Source organism: Oncorhynchus mykiss, chromosome 12, assembly GCF_013265735.2.
Source record: "Oncorhynchus mykiss isolate Arlee chromosome 12, USDA_OmykA_1.1, whole genome shotgun sequence".
Classification (NCBI taxonomy): domain Eukaryota; kingdom Metazoa; phylum Chordata; class Actinopteri; order Salmoniformes; family Salmonidae; genus Oncorhynchus; species Oncorhynchus mykiss.
Genome location: NC_048576.1, coordinates 76,565,471 through 76,585,181, shown reverse-complemented (window position 1 = coordinate 76,585,181; position 19,711 = coordinate 76,565,471). Strand labels below are relative to the sequence as shown.

The 19,711-nt window shown below is 42.8% G+C and overlaps 2 protein-coding genes across 17 annotated transcripts in view; one reads left to right on the top strand and one right to left on the bottom strand.

Annotated features, from left to right (window-relative positions):
- Positions 1–10,894, top strand: part of nfixa (nuclear factor I/Xa) — a 129,111-nt gene extending 118,217 nt beyond the window's left edge. For 10 of the 15 annotated variants that reach the window (XM_036938517.1, XM_036938512.1, XM_036938511.1 and 7 more), the window contains 3 exons: positions 463–610; positions 2,280–2,371; positions 5,819–10,894. In XM_036938517.1, the coding sequence (XP_036794412.1) occupies positions 463–610; positions 2,280–2,371; positions 5,819–5,833 (255 nt within the window). In that variant the 3' untranslated portion in view covers positions 5,834–10,894. The remainder of the gene's footprint in view (positions 1–462; positions 611–2,279; positions 2,372–5,818) is intronic. The other 5 variants (XM_036938522.1, XM_036938523.1, XM_036938519.1 and 2 more) reach the window with 1 other exon arrangement.
- Positions 10,895–11,273: 379 nt separating this feature from the next.
- Positions 11,274–19,088, bottom strand: LOC110538316 (UV excision repair protein RAD23 homolog A). Of its 2 annotated transcripts, none has more exons than XM_021625053.2 (9): positions 18,779–19,088; positions 17,962–18,123; positions 17,681–17,841; positions 17,192–17,241; positions 16,866–16,987; positions 16,557–16,650; positions 13,966–14,096; positions 13,630–13,791; positions 11,274–13,479 (listed from the first exon to the last, which is right to left on the bottom strand). In XM_021625053.2, exons 1-9 carry the CDS (start codon positions 18,842–18,844, stop codon positions 13,366–13,368), a joined length of 1,062 nt encoding a protein of 353 aa, XP_021480728.2. In that variant the 5' UTR covers positions 18,845–19,088; the 3' UTR covers positions 11,274–13,365. The 2 variants fall into 2 exon arrangements, with proteins under 2 accessions (XP_021480728.2, XP_021480727.2); XM_021625052.2 differs by having other exon boundaries at positions 16,866–16,993; positions 18,779–19,087.
- Between the last annotated feature and the right edge of the window lie 623 nt (positions 19,089–19,711).

The window sequence follows — 19,711 nt, the reverse complement described above, 5'->3', positions numbered from 1 at the left end:
AGATTATGTAATCATCAGCACGAAAGCCTACAATCACAGCACATTTCAATCGAGCATACATGTTCTGTCTTCCGTTTTTATTGTAATTATTATTTTGCGTGTTGTTGGTGTCATGTTTTCTTAGTGGAGTATTTTTCCCATGTTTTGATTTGTTGCCATGTTATGGACAAACCCCACCACCAATTGTGCTCTCACCCCACTCACCCCTCCACCATGGACCACCCCAGAACTCCCCTCTGCTCCAAATCCCCTATCAACCCTTGTGGTGATTATTATTTTGTACACCTCCATAAATGACGCAATGCACATACATCATTCGTTTGGCTGTTGTTTCCAACACCCCCACCTCTCCCACCACCCATCATGGATATTTTTTGGACCTGGTCTCTGGAGCTGCGTCCTCTCATGCCGTGTGCGGGTTGTCACATGTCGCCCTCCTGACCCTGTTTGTGTTGTCCGCAGCCAAACGGGAGCGGCCAGAGCAAAATGCCAGGCTCCTTCTTGCTGCCTCCACCTCCCCCAGTGGCCCGCCCAGTGCCCCTCCCCATGTCCGACTCTAAATCCAGCAGCACGCCTCCCGACGGCGGACTGACCTCGCCCACATCTCCGTGTAAGTGACCCCACAGACCAAGTCAGAACCAAAACCAAAATCACCCAATAATTATTTATTTTTTACTGGAGCTGCCCCTCCTCTGTATCTTAGGGCCCCCATCCTCTGCCCACTCCCATAGTAAATACCCCCCCCCCCCCCCCCCCCCCCAGCTCACCTCTCACCTCCTTCACCGTCTGGGATCATACTGACCCTAGAGTTATGACAGAAGCCTGTCACCATTCTCCTCTGATGACCCTTTTGTGGTGTCCTCCAGGGCTCTATATTAGGCCTATCCTCTTTCTCTTAGAACACCCATCCTGAGCCCTGCCTTGAATGACACTAACCCTTCCTCGATACCCCTGTGCCTCTGCGCTCACAGATGTTGATGCAGAAGATTGCCATCCTGGTTTTCCTCCATTTATATGTTTTATTTAACTCATTTGGCCAGCCCCCGAGATGTCATTTGAGATCGGAAGTAGTCTAAAATAGAAATAGAGTTTTCATTTCCTTTTTGTCAATTGCTCACTCTAAATTGCTCACTCTCACTCTTTTTTTTTTTTACTAGTGGCACATATTTAGGGCAGTTTATGTGGACTCCAAAACATCATGCTCCAGTTATTCTGCCATTTCCCCCAAAAATATCCAAACATGAAAATAATATTTAGAGTTATATTTTACTTTTTAGTTGAATTGATATATATTTTTTTTATCTGAGTTGGTGGTGTTGTTGCTTTGAAGGTCAGACTTGGAGTTCTGCTTATGTATGTGCAGTTTTAGACTGAAGGGGTGTGTCCATTAGAAGGGTGTGTCTAGCTATGGGGCGTGTCTGCCAAAACGCTTCTCACCTAAGACAGGAGGGGCACTGGACGGAGCACTTTTTTTTCTTTTTTTTCCTTCTCTTTTTTATATTTCAGATTTTTGTATTATTTTGTTTTGTTTTATACATTTTTTTCAACCCCCTCAATCAATGTCTCAAAGTCTTTTATGTATTTTATCTATGTTACTGATTCTCAAACACGAGGGTTCCAAAAGGGTTCTGCATCTGTCCCCATAAAAGGACACTTTTTGGTTTCAGCTAGAACCCTTTTGGGTTCCATGTAGATCCCTCTCTGGAAAGGGTTCTACTCCATGTAGAAAAGATTTCTACCTGGAAACAAAAGGGCTTCTTAAAAGGGTTCTCAGCAGAAAAACCCTTTTTGGTTCCAGATAGCACCTTTTTTTCTCAAAGTGTACTTAACGTTTGTGTATGCTGCTAAATAATACAGACTTACATACACTACACACACACTACACACACACTACACACACACTACACACACACTACAGCAATTTTCCAGTATCAGATTCTTCACATGTTAGAAGGGTTTGTAATAACAACCTTTGTGTTGCAGTCCATATTGACCTCAAACTTCCCTTAATTTGCTTCAACCCCAATGGGACCAGGGTTATAGTTTGGAGATGTCCGGCTCAGTTCAGTAGCCCTACTCTATGATGCTTAGGGGGACTTACAGTAACAATTATGTGTGTGATGTCAGGTTGAGAGCTTAAAGCAGTATTTTCATTTCAGTATTTACTGAAATTGTTATGAAACTTAAGTACGATGCTCCGTAATTTTATTTTATTGATCACAGGCTGTGGTTTGTGCTGAAATGGTTTGACCATTTCTCCTTTCTGTGTCTGTCTGCAGCTTACTCCACGTCAGGGGCCCCAGCTCCCAACAGGTTTGTCAGCATCGGATCACGGGACAACAACTTTCTGAACATCCCGCAGCAGACACAGGTGAGCAAACAGCTTTAGGGCTCGATTCAATCCATGACTACAGTCTCCGCTAACTCAGGAACATTGCCTTTACATTTCTATCGTGCTGTAGCACAGCTCTTCAGCGTTACCATGACTACAGTCTCCGCTAACGCAGGAACATTTCCTTTACATTTCTATCGTGCTGTAGCACAGCTCTTCAGCGTTACCATGACTACAGTCTCCGCTAACGCAGGAACATTGCCTTTACATTTCTATCGTGCCGTAGCACAGCTCTTCAGCGTTACCAAGACTACAGTCTCCGCTAACGCAGGAACATTTCCTTTACATTTCTATCGTGCTGTAGCACAGCTCTTCAGCGTTACCATGACTACAGTCTCCGCTAACGCAGGAACATTGCCTTTACATTTCTATCGTGCCGTAGCACAGCTCTTCAGCGTTACCATGACTACAGTCTCCGCTAACTCAGGAACATTGCCTTTACATTTCTATCGTGCTGTAGCACAGCTCTTCAGCGTTACCATGACTACAGTCTCCGCTAACGCAGGAACATTTCCTTTACATTTCTATCGTGCTGTAGCACAGCTCTTCAGCGTTACCATGACTACAGTCTCCGCTAACGCAGGAACATTGCCTTTACATTTCTATCGTGCTGTAGCACAGCTCTTCAGCGTTACCATGACTACAGTCTCCGCTAACGCAGGAACATTGCCTTTACATTTCTATCGTGCTGTAGCACAGCTCTTCAGCGCTACGGATTTAATCAAGCCCTTACTCTCATCAACACTAGTACCAACACTACCAAACTTCTGCATTAGCACATTAGCACTTTCTGCTGCTTTCCACAGTGTGTGAGTATGTGTTTCCGTGCGTGTTTTCATGTGGTGTGCATGCGTGTATGTGTATTTTTTGTGTGTAGGAAACCTGTCTGTTTTCATTGAGATTATCGGCCCAACTCAGGAAACTTACTTAGGTGAATGGATACATGCCAAAATATTTCTTATTCCCAAACTGCCTAACTACTCCCTAAATCTCACTGGTGTATTTCCCCTCCCTCTCCTCATCCCATGATTTGTTGTGAATGTGTGTTTTACCGTGTGTATGTTTTACCGTGTGTGTGGTTTACCGTGTGTGTTAAACTGACCTCTCACTGTTTATTTGGCCCATCTGGAGCCTGCCCCTCAGGCAGCGGGCTCTCTCTCTCCACCGCACTGCCTCTCGCTCATATGCCTCCTCCATTACCCACTGCACTTTTCTCATTAGTGTCCAACCACACCCGCCCCGAGCCAGCTCTGCTCCACACTCCTCCCCACCACATGGAAACCATCTGAAGCCCTCTGCTGCTCTCACCCTCCCTCCCTACACTCCCTTGCTTCACTCCCTCTATGCTCTCCCTCAGCTCACTCTCTCTCTCCCTCCTACCGCCCCTCTTCTTCCCTCTCTCTCTCCAGCTTCGTAACATGCCCTGTTTGACTAACCCACCCCGCTCATGAGGCTCACCTTACACCACCGTGCTAACCCTACGCCATTTTGTCCCTTCTTTACCCTCTCTTTCTGAACAAACTGAGAACTACACACACACACACACACACACGTACACACACACACACACACACACACACACACGTGCACACACACACACACACACACACACACACACATACACTTCCTGTGTAGCCCTCCAGTGCTCTGTGCTATTGAGTATATTGTGTTTACAGTATGGTTTTAGTTTGCACTGGAGAAATGAAATTGTATAGGGAGCTTTAATTGGTTGCATATGTAGCTCAGAAATGACATTGTTAGCATAATGCTCTATCAAAACATTAATAATGTGCAAAGGCCTTGTGAAAAGTCTGTTTGCTGTGACTGCAGGGCCTGAATAGAACTCTCACTCCCAGAGCATAGATATTTGGTCTCCAAGTGCCCTCTGATGGCAGCAAGGGGGTGCTACGGCCGGAGGAGAGAGGAAACAGGAGAATGAGGGAGGGAGAAAAATAGTGAAAGAGGGGGAGAGGGAGAGTTTCAGCACAGCCCTCCTCAGAGAAGTCACGTCCCGACTGTCTGGTTGCCCGCAGCAACCAGACATGATGTCATAGCCACTTGAACTTGAGAGGGGATGCTGGGGGGAGGAAGGCGTGGGTAAGGAAAGAGGGTGGTCACTACTGCCAAGGATTCCAGAGAGAGTGTTAGAGGGAGATAGATGGAGAGAGAGAGACAGAGAGATAGTGTAACTGACAGGGGAAGAGTTACGAAGCCCGTAGGCTGCTGGGACAGAGCCTGCGGCAAGAGGGGGGAGGAGGGAGGGCAAGAGGCAGGAGTGGGGGGGTATTCAGGCGACCTGTTAGAGTCAAACAAACAAACTGCACCTCCCCGGAGGCCCAGAGTTTCCAAGGCTCCAGAATGTTGGCCAGTGTTGAATGGTGCCAGATCCCGGCCGGCGACCCAGTTCTGCTCTCTTTTCACACTGAGCGGGAGAAACTCAATCTGAATACAGGGAGCGCCAGCCATCTCTCCCCCCGCTGCCTGTGGACTCTGAGTCCAGTCAAGAATAACAACAGCCTTTAGCAGCAGAGCCACACCATACTCTCACAGCACTATAGTACAGTACACTACACTACAGTACAGCCATGGACAGTCAGTCAATATAGCTGAGAGTATTTCCTCAACATGACAAGGGGCTGACAACTGTTGACCAATGTTAGTGTAAGGAATGTGTGGGGGCCTCTAGTGGTCAATTGTGGAACTTAGTGTTTACTTATTTTCAATGGTACACATTTTAACTTAAAACTTCTTCAGGATCGGTAGGTCCCCCACAGGACGGTTGAGCTAACGTAGGTTAATGCGATTAGCATGAGCTTGTCAGTAACAAGAACATTTCCCAAGACATAGACATATCTGATATTGGCAGAAAGCTTAAATTATTGTTAATCTAACTGCACTGTCCAATTTACAGTAGTTATTACAGTGAAAGAATACCATGCTATTGTTTGAGGAAAGTGCACAGTTATGAACTTGAAAAGTTATTAATAAACCAATTAGTCACATTTTGGGCAGTCATGATACACAATTTTGAACAGAAATGCAATGGTTCATTGGATCCGTCTAAAACTTTGCACATACACTGCTGCCATCAAGTGCCCAAAATCTAAATTGCGCCTGGGCTGGAATAATACATTATGGCCTTTCTCTTGCATTTCAAAGATAATGGTACAAACAAATACAAAAAAAAACGATTGTTTTTTTTCTTTGTATTTTCTTTTACCAGATCTAATGTTATATTCTCCTACATTCATTTCATATTTCCACAAACCTCAAAGTGTTTAATTTCAAATGGTATCAAGAATATGCATATCCTTGCTTCAATGCCTGAGCTACAGGCAGTTAAGATTTGGGTATGTCATTTTAAGCGAAAATTGAAAAAAGGGGCGGATCCTGTTAACAATGTCCTCTTTTTTTTCTATTTAACAGTCTTGGTTCCTCTGACATGACCTGTCTGCAAACCAGCGTCTAGAATCTTTCATTACAATTGGGAATTGAAACATGGAAAACAGAAAAATAACCCACAGGAAATTGCCCAACGATCCTTATGTCTCACATAAAAAGTAAAGCAACCCAGGAAATCTTAGCATGATACTAGTAGAGGAACTCTGGACCCAATTACCTAAACAGAGGGACCCCCCCCCCCCCCCCCCCCATTTTTAAGACGGGAGGATCATAGGATTTGGGAGAGGCAGAGGACAAGTCATCATCTCTCAAAACCACCGAACCAGCAAAACACGGCAACACAAAAAGAGGAACCTGAAGAGAAAAAAGGTCACCTTCTACTTCGGAACAAGGACACATTGTGCAATGGCTGGGAAAAGCAACTGTTCAACAGTCAAAAAAACGGATGTAGGAGTGGGGATTGAAATTGAAGGGAACATCCAATCACTCTCTTGAAGGCACAAAACACGCCATAATTTAAATGAGGTACGCTCCCCACTGTCAAATCACCCACAAAACAAACCCATTAGGTTCCAGTGAAATATGTAGCAGTCCATGCTAATGTGATGTCTCCCTGTCACTCAACACACTGTCAATTGACCAATATTTCCCAGTCTTATAACCATTGACCTAATCAGCCCCATTACTAACAAGACAGAAACCATGCCAAAACATATCCTAAAGGTTGCACTACAAGCTGAATTAACACAAATCTCATGTCCACTATTACACCTACATGGCATGGGGGAAAAACAGGCTTACCTATGATTGTATTGTTATTATTAATGAAAGAGAAAAAAACATGATATGAAAAGTCTCAGCCTACAGTTCAGCAACACAAGGCCTCCACTCTAACCAGCATCCCAGCAGAAGAACCCAAACCCAAGTAAAGCAAAATGCAATTGCCCAGTTCACTCTTGCAAAACTACAACTGCGACAATAATCAAGTGCTAAGTATACCCACTTTCATTTGAATGATGAATGCCATTTGTAACACACATATATACACACACACACCGGGCCCAAGTGGTGTTATTACGTCTATAACACATGCTATTCACACGTTTCCAGTACACTCTTTTTGCCCCTTGTTGTAGACACAGAACCCAACACACATACTTAGTTAAAAATACAGGCCTCTGCTTTAACACCCAGAACTACACAGCTGTAGTAGTAATATTCCCTTTTGCACAGAATTGTTTTATTTTTTGTTTCTTCTCTTATTGGACTTGTCCCTCTGAATTTGTCCGCTTTAAAAAATGTGTTTGAATGACAGCACCTTATTGAGAAATACAGCGGGTGGGAGCGAGACTTCGAGTGGTATTGCCAGGAAGGGTGATTCTGTCAGTGTTCAGTACCATGTAGTGAAACAGTGACATTAGGTTGCTGAGGGCCCAAAGTCCACCTCCCTCCCATCTCCCTGAAGTTGACCCTTTTTGTTTACACTCCCAGACTGCCCCTGTTCCAAGAGCAGAGAGCCACGCTGCGGAGCAAAATGATGTGACATGTTTGTTCCCATGTTTGGGGAGGAGAGCCTAGGATGAAGTCAGAGGCCATATTGAGATGGTCTGGCAGGGTGCTATGGTCGCCTCTTTTCCCTGACACGATCTCAGCTCCCCATCCTATCCAGCATGTTCGTTCTGTTCAATCAGCCCTTATAGATCAAACTGCCCTAAAGATACCTTACCAGCCAAAAGTTCAACCTTTTGAAATCAAGAGGGACAAATTAAATGAACACACTTAGCACAGCTCCACTTGACAAACTCACACACTCACATGCAAACTTACAGTATAAGTAGCAGTTACAACCACCCAGCCCAGGCCAGATTGACTGTAAAGGGAAGTCTTAACATAGGGAAATCTCTGAGGAAACCTTTTGTTTTTAATCATTCACTTTTTATTTGAATTCCTAACATTACTAAGATTCAGTTCAACATCAGCTCAAATCACCAACCTCACAAAATAACTGGACTGCCTGGCCATGTACTTCACTGCAGGGAAACAATGTTGCCAGATGGCAACCATCTCATCAGCTTGATAGAGAACTAGCACTGCTGAATAAGAATTATGATGGCTATGGTGATTTCTTTTCTAATCTATGGAAGTGCCTCTGTATTCCCATTATGCAATTTGTTAAACATGAATTCAGGTTCTTTTTCTCACATATAAGCTAATAGTGAATGGTGGTGAAATGCTATGTCTGGGGAGAAAAACAGTGACAGCTCACTGAATAATTGCAATCATCTTTATATATACACACATATATATTTATAGATATATACATTTTTTTATTTGCAAAATAAGCTCTGTGGCAGTCTAGTTATTTTTTGAAGCATGGCACAGTCAATTGATGCATCTTAAATATCTGATTAGAGCAAAAGTACCAGTCCCTACACCCACACCTACATCTAATAGCAAAAAGTTTCCATGGCAAATACTATAGATACATGATTTATATAGCAAACAATAAAGTGACATTGTAGTCAAGGAAAATAACAGATTAGATTTTGGTTATTCTTTCTTGTTTGGGAAGTATTGTTGAAAAAAATGTATGTATGTTGATTGAGCCATGTGCAATGCCTTGGGTAGATAAATTGTGTTTGTCTGTTAGAGATTGTTTGAGGGTGTCACGAGAAAAGAGAGGCTAAACCCTCTATTTTTTTTGTTTTAAGTCCACTAGCTCCGGGACTCTAAACACGAGGGCAAACAAAAAAAATCCCAGTCTTTGTAAATTGAAAATGAGTTTTATTTTTTTTCCTTATTCATTTAAAAAAATGTATTTGTAATGATTTGTTTTCTAAATCTGGGAGGGCTGAAGGAACAATTTAGCAAAACAAAAATATATATCACTAAATGAAACTGGTGCTTTTTACGAAATAAAGTACATTCAAACTCTATTATACATAAATAGTAATAAACAAAATTAAGTGTTATCATAAAGCACATTTTAGGAAACATGCATTATTCTATTTCTCTTTTTGTATTTACCAAGGGGGGAGGGGTTCATTATATGAAAAGGTTGTGACAAAAGGCATTTTTCTTCAACCTTTATCCCATAGCAGGAAGAGGACTGTTCTGTTTAGTTTGATTAGATGGTTATCCTGACAATGGGATGATGAACTAGTGGGAAAGGCCTGATGTAATGGACATCTGGGCCATGTCAGTATCACCAGAGAACTGACTAAAACATGACCTATTTAACACATAAATTGCAACTTGCATCCAATTTTCTAAACTGTGGACATGTTTAAAACTGGCCAACCAAAGTAATCAAGTTTGGGACACAGACAAGATCTTCCCCATTTTGGGAGATGCATCAGATATGGAATCCATTTTTCTAAGTGTTAGCTCAACCACAAAGTGATTAACAGCGTTTGGAGAGATGGGAGGTGTAATGTGAAATACATTTTGGTAGGTTTAGTTGATTAGTAGACTCCTATCTCAAACCCAAACAAGAGGTGAGAGAGTATAAGGTGTATTTTGAGCACAGAAAGGATGAGAGCAGGTTTAAATCAAAGAAGTGAACCCTTCCCCCTTCCACTCCCAATCCGCAGTGTAAATGATTCTAAATATTTGTTTGGTGATGTAGTGTTAGAATCAGAGCATCTTAAAGGTTGTCCCTAAAAAGTGCCTTTTGTTCACAGACTCCATCTTGTAATCCTGAGTGCCCGTCTCAAAAAAGTCCCCTCCTTCATATTTCTTCTATATCCTCTCCTTCAAGCTTTTCAAAGCAGTATATATAGTACTAAAGGAAATTGGTGTGATTTAGTTATTTTTATTGTTGAATAATTAAGAAAAGCAAAAAAAAAAAATCTGTCTTGCTTGTCTTCCTGTATCTTGTCTTCTGTCTCTCTTGGACACTGGAGTAGTCTGTAGCTGCGTTACCCTCCTTATCCCTCCCCAAACCCCTTTTCTCTGAATGGAGGGGTAAAAAAAAAGCTAAACTTTGTCTGAGCAGAATGCAGTTAGCTCACATGTTATTCTTGTCTGTATGCTTCACATTGTATACCATACCGATCTCTTCAGCTTCTCCATTGAACAGCTAATGTAAGTGAACAAGTTACACCGGGTGGGCTCTTGGGGTGTGGCGAGGAGAGGGTCTGTGAGGGTGCCTAGTTTTTCACTGGGATGTATTTGATAACATATCACAACGTGGAGATAAAATACACATAGGAATGTCCCTCTGAATGGGCAAGGGAGCTGCATGGCAACTGGGGTAGAATAGGCAGGTTTTTAATTCTTGTTTTTATCAATTATTTTTTTTACAGAATTTGGATTTTCATATCTTATGCAGCAATGCTACATTGAGACCATTTAATGATGCACCTTTCTAGTGGTTGTATGAGACCAGCTATTAAAACAAGTGAAAAAAGTACCTGAAATGACTAAGCACCTAAATAACAGAATGGTTCCAGCCCAGGTAGACTGGCAGGCTCAGATCCACAATCAAGAGAACCATTACACCCATTTACTAGAACCCCAAATGAACAGTGAGAACAATTACAGACTAAAGTCATATGGTTCTATACACTGTATGTGACATGTGGTACAGTTAAAGCACCTTGAAATTCCACCAGCAAAATCAAGAGTGGGCTTGATAGAGGGCCTACTCGTTTCCTACAAGAATATGCATGTTTTTATTGTAAGTGATTGCAGCCAGCAGCAGTATTAGCCTTGACAAGTAAAGCGGCAGTCGAGAAGCCAGAGTGACAGGTTTCAGTGTGTGCTTTGCTTGGGCAGAACATTGGACCCTACCTATCTTGCCCTGCAGCACCAGAGAGCTGTCTCTCCCTGGCCCTCCATTTTTTTTTTTTCCCCTTTGGGTTTATTTTTAAAAGTGTGTAGGGCCGTGTTTCGTGTTGTGTAGAGTGAACCCCCAGCTGGCCTTGCCCCCCACCCCCTAAGCTCCCACCGCACCCCTCAGTGCAGCTTCCCTCCCTCAGGAATACACCTCCCAGAGCCCATGGTGAAATGCATGTGTTAATTACAGTTTCTTTTCCATAATAATAAAAACAGTTTGAAAAGAGCAACACTTGAATAAAAGGATGTTCTTGACTGTAACTCACCTGTTTCTGTCTGCTTATTTTCAGATTGCTGTTTGATTGGTTAGGTGATTTGCCTGTGCTGGGGATGAGAACCCTAGAGTTGCATCATGTTATAGAGTGGGGTAAGAGGCCAAAATAGTTTCACTGCTTATCAGAAAATCTACTTACCAATACTGATAATGGAGGGTCAAGTCCACAGGAGTAGCACTACTCATTCCCACATGATACCGAAATGCCTGGACTTGAACTGGAGTGTGTATAAATTACATTTCCTGTAATACTGTGTATTCCATAAGATCAAGTTGAGTTTCATTTCATTTGGCCTCAGTCATTGTCAAGACCAAGAATGTGATGCATACGGGAGTGTTTGGCATGAAATAAAACATAAGAAGCAATGATATATTGATGTTTAATGAAGCTGAGCATTGAAGCGGATCATGTTGATGCTGTAAAATGCCAGTGTCAGTAAAAGCCATGTTCACAAAAACAGATGCAGTCAAACATATTGTCATGATCACTATTCCTTTAAAATAAGTTGAGATTGAAAACTTTGTTCACATGTGTATTTGTTTCAAAGGTCCAATAAATAAATCAAAACTGAAATGTTTCACTTAAGTCAAAAATGGCCTGAACTAAATGCACAATGAATTTGGTTTGAGTGTAATTGATCCTACTTGTGGCATGTTGAAGGTGCCTGCAGGGTAAAAAATAGCCATTCAACCAGTTTTGAAAAGAGAAAACAGGAAATTCTGTGCAAGGGAGTCAATACATTTGAATGCATCTGTTCAATCCAAACTCATAAAAGCTTGTCTCTTCATAGACCCATTAAACTCCTGCCATGTTAAGTTAAAGAGAAAACATACCTTGATAAAAGTGAGTATTGATAAAACCACACATTTCTTGGTACCCTCCGTTCCCTCAGAAAACTCACAATAGCAACATCTCAAAACACTGAGAATCCTTAGTGTAATAAGGCATGTGTCAACCAAGCCTCATGTTTTACTATCTCAGTTGGAAACAGGTGGTTAAAGCTAGGCGATAGCCGGTTTAAACTTCAGATTCACCTCATCACTAAAGACTGTTGAATAGTCTGAATAGGCTCATTCAGGCTGTGGATGATGACAATGATTGGCTATGACTGGGTCCTGGTTTAATAAAGACTTTATACGGACAACCTTCATGTGGACCCTTGTTCTTACTGGACATTTTGGGCTCTATTCAATCCGTAGTGCTGAATATCCGCTTTATAGCGCTATTGACAATTTAAAGGCAATGTTCCCACAGTCGCCGAGACTGCATTCATGGTAAATGCTGCATATGTCGGCTCAACAGGGAATTACTCTTACATTTTTACACGATACGGGCTGAATCCAGCCCTTAGTGTCTCAAGACCAGCTGGTCCCGTTGTATTTGAGCTGCCCTTCGTGTGTACTATTAATCAGATCCTATGAGAAAGGTGGTGTGTCTACTCCTCAGCCTTGGGAAAGAGGTAATTGAGTAACTTCAGCATCCCAGGACTGGTCCCTGCCATCTCTCTCTTCCCCCCCTTCAGAGGATTATATGTAAAGGTAAGGTCAGAGTTGGTCAGCTCATCAGAGACGTAACACTAGAGAGGACTGTGCACCTTTCAGCAAAACTTAATTTTCAGACACATATCCACACAGTAATGTACCTGTACCTGTGAGCATACACACATCCATTTGTCATTTTGGTTGTTCTATACCACTCGATTTACTCAGGATGTTGAGCATTTCCACACCCAGAGAGATCATGGATATCTGAGTGAAAACTAAAAGCGCTAGCTTTGAGGTGTAGTGAGGGGACCCCATATATAACATAGCCTGGCCACTGGTGAAATGTACTTGCCTATATGACAATATCATGGGATGAGAAATGTGTTTTGCTATGTGGTTGGTTTTTGAATGGCAAAGGAAATGTGAGGGACTGGTGCAATCAAGTGAACAGACCACAAGCGGACTCTTCATGACCGTCAGTTTAGTTTCTCTTTCCCCTCTTGCCTCAATACACCAACATTGTAGAAGTGCATCAAGGAGAATGTGCTTCCATTACAACCAGCTACAGCATTAACAAGCTTAGATATGCATATCAATGACTTTGCACCTTAATTGAATGGCATCCACCTGTACACACACACACACACACACACACACACACACACACACACAGACATGTACACACACTCCGCAAAGCCTTCAGCCCCCTCCTTCCCATTCCCAAAGCTCTTCTAAAATCTCAATATACATCTATCTGCCCTAAACAAATCCCACACATTCCATTGGAATTCAAGTGGATCTCATTATTCCTCTTTCACCCTTAGATCAACATATACTTTGTGTAGCTTGTAAGACCCCCCCCCCCCCCAAACTAATAACTCTCCCTCCCCCTCTGAAATGACCTGAAGATCGTTGCTCTACAGTGGGGTGCAGTCCTTGTGCTGGGCTGGAGAGGAGGGCAGGCCAGCGCCTCTCATTCATCCTCAAAGCCCTGGTTCAGGAGGAAGTTGGCCGCTAGGTTCTCGTTCTTTTCACAGGCAAAGTAGGCCTGGATCACCAGCGCCTCGGGGAAACCCAACGCTTTTAACTGAGACAGGAGAGAGAAAAAAACATAACATTTCATTACTATTTCTCACCAGAAAGGTCACAATGTATGCATTTCTTAGCTAGTCTTCTTGTCAGTTGAAGCCATCTTATGCCCTAAACAGTGCATTGAGAGGTCTTTAGCTCCCCTCACCCTCTCGATGGCTTCTTTCTCCTGAGGTGTGACCTGAATGTAGTTGACTGGAGCTCCCTCCTCCACTGCAGCACCCAGGTCCCCCACCTCAGGCACGTCTCCTACCTCCCCCGCCGGCTCATTCAGCATCTGGATGAACAGCTCCTGGTACTGGCTGATTTGCTGTTGTTGATTTTTATCAATAGGGAAAGATAGGTAGACAGCAATCAGCAACAGGCAGAACATACATTGTGAAATCACAAAACATGGGAGGTGTCACTATAGGGAGTGTGTGACGCAAGCTAGTATGAGTGGTGGTGCCATCAGTGTGTGTAGTGCATGGTGTATGTGTGTTACCTGTAGGAGCTGTGGGTTCTCCCGGCCCAGCTGTTGGAGCAGAGCTGGCAGCAGTGAGGGGTTCTGCTGGATCACCTGCCTCATGCTCTGGAACTGAGGCTGGGAACGCAGGAACTCCAGAGGGTTTTCTCCTGCAACACAAACAGAATATTTACAGAAGAGAACCCGTTGATACATACAGTAGATATAGATTACAACACTTACTAGGGAAAATGCACATAAACCATGCCCATCTTTCCAACAATCTCATCTGATATGCAGTGCATTTGGAAAGTATTCAGACCCCTTGAGTTTTTCCACGTTGTGTTACAGCCATATTCTAAAATTGATCAAATGTTTTCCTCATCACTCTCCACACAATACCCCACAGGTTTTAGAATTTTTCTGCAAATGTTTTATTTATTTCAGACCCTTTGCTATGAGACTCGAAATTGAGCTCAGGTGAATCCACTTTACATTGATCATCCTTGAGATTTTTCTACAATTTGATTGGAAAGACCTGTCTAGATAAGGTCCCACAGATGGCAGTGCATGTCAGAGTAAAAACCAAGCCATGAGGTCAAAGGAACTGTCCGTAGAGCTCCAAGACAGGATTGTGTCGAGGCACAGATCTGGGGAAAAGTACCAAACAAGTTCTGCAGCATTGAAGGTCCCCAAGAACACAGTGTCCTCCATTCTTAAATGGAAGAAGTTTGGAACCACCAAGAGTCTTCCTAGAGCTGGCCGCCCGGTCAAACTGGGCAATAGGAGGAGAAGGGCCTTGGTCAGGGAGGTGACTAAGAAACCGATGGTCACTGACAGAGCTCCAGAGTTCCTCTGTGGAGATGGGAGAATCTTCCAGAAGTACAACCATCTCTGCAGCACGCCACCAATCAGGCATTTGTGGTAGAGTGGCCAGACGGAAGCCACAACTCAGTAAAAGGCACATGACAGCCCACTTGGAGTTTGCCAAAAGGCACCTAAAGGACTCTCAGACCATGAGAAACAAGATTCTCTGGTCTGATGAAATGAAGATTGAACTCTTTGGCCTGAATGCCAAGTGTCACATCTGGAGGAAACCTGGCACCATCCCTACGGTGAAGCATGGTGGTGACAGCATCATGCCGTGGGGGTGTTTTTCGGTGGCAGGGACTGGGAGACTAGTAAAGATCAAGAGAAAGATGAACAGAGCAAAGTAGAGAGATCCTTGATGAAGAGCCTTTAAACAGCTTGGAAAATTCCAGAAAATGATGTCATGGCTTTAGAAGCTTCTGATAGGCTAATTGACATAATTTGAGTCAATTGGAGGTGGGACCACGCAGCCGTCATACCGCTCAGGAAGGAGACGCGTTCTGTCTCCTAAAGATGAATGTACTTTGGTGCGAAAAGGAAAGGACCTTGTGAAGATGCTGGAGGAAACCGGTACAAAAGTATCTATATCCACAGTAAAAAGAGTCCCCTATATCAACATAACCTGAAAGGCTGCTCATCAAGGAAGAAGCCACTGCTCCAAAACCCCCATAAAAAAAACAGACTATGGTTTGCAACTGCACATGGGGACAAAGATCGTACTTTTTGGAGAAATGTCCTCTGGTCTGATGAAACAAAAAAAGAACTGTTTGGCCATAATGACCATTGTTATGTTTGGAGGAAAAAGGTGGAGGTTTGCAAGCCAAAGAACACCATCCCAACCGTGAAGCACAGGGGTGGCAGCATCATGATGTGGGGGTGCTTTGTTGCAGGACAGACTGGTGCACTTCACAAAAAAAAGATGGCATCATTAGAAGGAAAATTATGTGGATATATTGAAGCAACATCTCAAGACATCAGTTAGGAAGTTAACGCTTGGTCACAAATGGGTCTTCCAAATGGACAATGACCCCAAGCATACTTCCACAGTTGTGGCAAAATGGCTTAAGGACAACAACGTCAAGGTATTGGAGTGGCCATCACAAAGCCCTGACCTCAATCTCATAGAAAATGTGTGGGCAGATCTTAAAAAGTGTGTGCGAGTATGGAGGCCTACCAACCTGATTCAGTTACACCAGCTCTGTCAGGAGGAATGGGTCAAAATTCACCCAACTTATTGTGGGAAGCTTGTGGAAGGATACCCGAAACGTTTGACACAAGTGAAACAATTTAAAGGCAATGGTACCAAATACTAATTGAGTGTATGTAAACTTCTTACCCACTGGGAATGTGATGAAAGAAATAAAAGCTGAAATAAATCTCTACTATTATTTGGATAATTCACATTCTTAAAATAAAGTGGTGATCCTAACTGACCTGAAACAGGGAACTTTACTAGGATTAAATGTCAGGAATTGTGAAAAACGGAGTTTAAATGTATTTGGCTAAGGTGTATGTAAACTTCCGACTTCAACTGTATATAAATGTGATCTTTTTATTGTATTTATTAAAATCCTGTTTTTGCTTGCTATTGTGGGGTATTGTGTGTAGATCGATCAGGGGGAAAAAAACATTTAATCCATTTCAGAATAAGGCTGTAACGTAACAAATCATGGAAAAAGTCAAGGGGTCTAAAAACAGTTCCAGAATGAACTGTACAGTAGATGTAATACTATAGCAGAGATATAGGCAGATGGACTCACCCTCAGCTACAGTAGGGGTCTCTGTGCCTGTGCGGGCAGATGCAGGAAGCTGTGCTGGGGGATTAGTCTCTTGGACCGGACTGCTAGGAATGCCCTGGAAACACACAGCAGCAAATACTCAGCACATTGTACATGCTGCTATGTTAAAGTTTCATCAAATATGGTGCCATGCTGTACAGTGTAATTTTACATTCATGGTATTTTTTGGGGCTATTGTTCAGTGTCATTTTGCAGAGTCATGGTGTATGGTGCCTGGTTGCACAGTATTGTGTATCCTAGGTAGTTGTGTGGTGTGTTGACGGCTCTCACAGTGAGGAGGTACTCCACGGCCCGATGGGGGTTGTTGAAGCTGGCCCGGAGAGCAGCTACCACTCTCTCCCTCTCATAGCCCATAGACATGATCTCTGTCAGCATGGTCTCATACTCCGCTCCTGTCACTGACCAAAAGAAACAAGTTGATAACTATTTACCCGAGTTACAATGGACAATATTTACACACATAAACACACAGCTGCTAGAAGGCATCTTACAAATTCCCATGCCCATACTACATGCTATCATCAATCTAGCAACACAGCAGATACATTCCACACTGACACATTAATCACATAGCCAGGTCGAAGTCCATCACTCACCCAAGGCAGAGGAGGCATCTCCCCCCTGAACCTCCACACTGAGGTCTGAGCTGCAAACAGAACGACAGGGTCAAAAATCCAGTCAACCCATTCAGTGGTATATTGTGGCCGTAAATAATATATGCCATTTAGCAGACGCTTTTATCCAAAGCGACTTAGTCATGTGTGCATACATTTTACGTATGGGTTGTCCCGGGAAATGAACCCACTATCCTTGAGTTGCAAACCCCATGCTCTACCAACTGAGCTACAGGGACTACAGGGGGTGTATTCAGTAAGATGAAAAAACTACAAAATGTTGCAGATAGAAATGTAATAAATGTTGCATGATGTTTAGGTCATATTTGTCCTACACAAAATGTGTCTATGCAAAGAGTTCTGTAACGCTCCACCCTCCTGAACAGACCTCAAGCTTACTTTATTACTCTCTCCAATTTGGCAGACTGTCTAAGTTAATATCAGTTATACGGCTGTCTTCTGTCTGCCTACCTGGCTGGAGCTGGGGGCTCTGCGACTGTAGGTGTGGGCTCCTCTGGGGGGATAGGGATGGCTGCAGGGGCCGGGCCCGCAGACGACGAGGACCCAGAGTCCTGGACAGGGGCCTTGGGTGCCTCTGAGGAAGGTGTTGAAGCAGCTGTGGCAGACTTTGCCTAGATCCAGAGGAGATATAAACAGGCTATTACTGTTATCTATGTAGACAATCATGTAACCCCAAAACATGCTGATGCAGCTCATTAAGAGTCCAAGTAAAATGGATTAGGGAAATGTACCTTAGATACCATAACTACAACAAAATTCTTCTCGTCAATTTTGTAGTCTTTAATAGGTGTGTCATCTTGCAGGATTTTGCCAGCATATATGAGCTTCTGTCCAGACACTGGGAAGTTATCTTTTCCCCTCTCTGCTTCTATCTTCTCCTTCAGTGCCTTCACCTGTAGAAACCAAAAAGAAGCTGTTCAGCCTTGCTTTAATTGTTAAACACATTGCGACCTAAAAGTTGCTCGCTAACATTGACTGTTTGAATTGCCCAACTATTTACATTGCGGTTTACCTATCATGATGTAACTTAGCTAGCTAGCTATTTCCACTCTTTATGACCCAGCTAGTAAATGTCTGCTAGAATATTGCTAATTAATCATCCAACTGGACATGCATCACCAATAACTAAAATAGATAACGTAGCTAGATAGCTAGTAATATGGCTGTCTAGCTAACGCTAGATAGTTAGCTAAAGCTAACGTGATGAGGGATAACTAACGTTAGCTAGTCATGTAGCAAGCTAACTGATGTTTTAGCGGATAATAACTTACATAGCTAGCTAATAATGAGACTCAACATTGGGTTAGCAAATTGATACACATTAGCTTGCAAGCTAACTAGCTAAGAACTAGCTAGTTAGCTAATGCTAGGGGTGTCAATAACATCTAGCTAGCTAGCATTAGCCTATGTTAGTTGTATTATCCGAATTGATAACAATCTGGGACCAATTAATTTGGTCTTTCGTGCAAATAACAAAAAAGATAGTTAGCCAAGCGGGCTAGATAAAACGCACACAGCTGGCATTATTATGAACAAATGGGCACTTACCGTTTGATCTGGGTCTATGTCAATTTGAATGGTCTGCTGTTGCAGTGTTTTTAACGTGATTTGCATTGTTGCGGTAGCTAACGCGGTTTCCCCTTTGCGCTTCAATTGCAGCTGTGTTTTAAAATATTCAAAAGTAAAACAGAAATTACATTAAACCCCAAATATAACCACAAGTTCAAGCAAGATAATATTTATCCATGACCATGAGATGTGTCCATGAGCACTCAGCAAATCGCCATCTTTGATGACACCAAACTCAGAAGTAGGTGCAGTGTAACGGTTTGCTGCCCAACTTGCAGCATCGAGCGCTCTATGAGTCTGATAGCTACAACCACTAACTGGTCAATCATATGAATATCCCGGTGTAATCACACACCTGCAGTGCCAGTTTATCCAGGTGGTAGTAGGATCTACAATCTACTCTGCGAGAACAAATGATGCTTTGCATTTATGTCATGATCTGTTGACAGTTGTGACAGGTGCGGTGGAGACCAACTGGGTTTACAGAACAACAAATATACAATAAATGTACTAACGTTAGTATTTTAGTTTAGTTTACAGTCACTATGCAGAGTGGCACCTTTTTTAATGAGGTACGGTCAGAGATTAATAGATCCATCTGTGTTAAGGTCCTCCTAACAGTATACGCTGATGAAGACAGCTTGTCGGTCGGAACGTTGGATATTAGGTTATTAAATGATTGAGTCTGCGCTAGAGTGTGCAGCTCTCCCTTTCTTTTTTCAAAGGTCCTCCTAACAACCATTGCAAAGCCACGTTCGATCTGTATCAGATCAGCGTCAACTGAAGTGAAATAGGCATTTTACTTTCCATAATAAAATGTTACTCTAAAGTATCTTAAGAAGATAGAGGCTAATAAATATGTTTTATGTTTGCTGTATATTGTACAGGCTGTAAATGTGTCTGTACATTTGT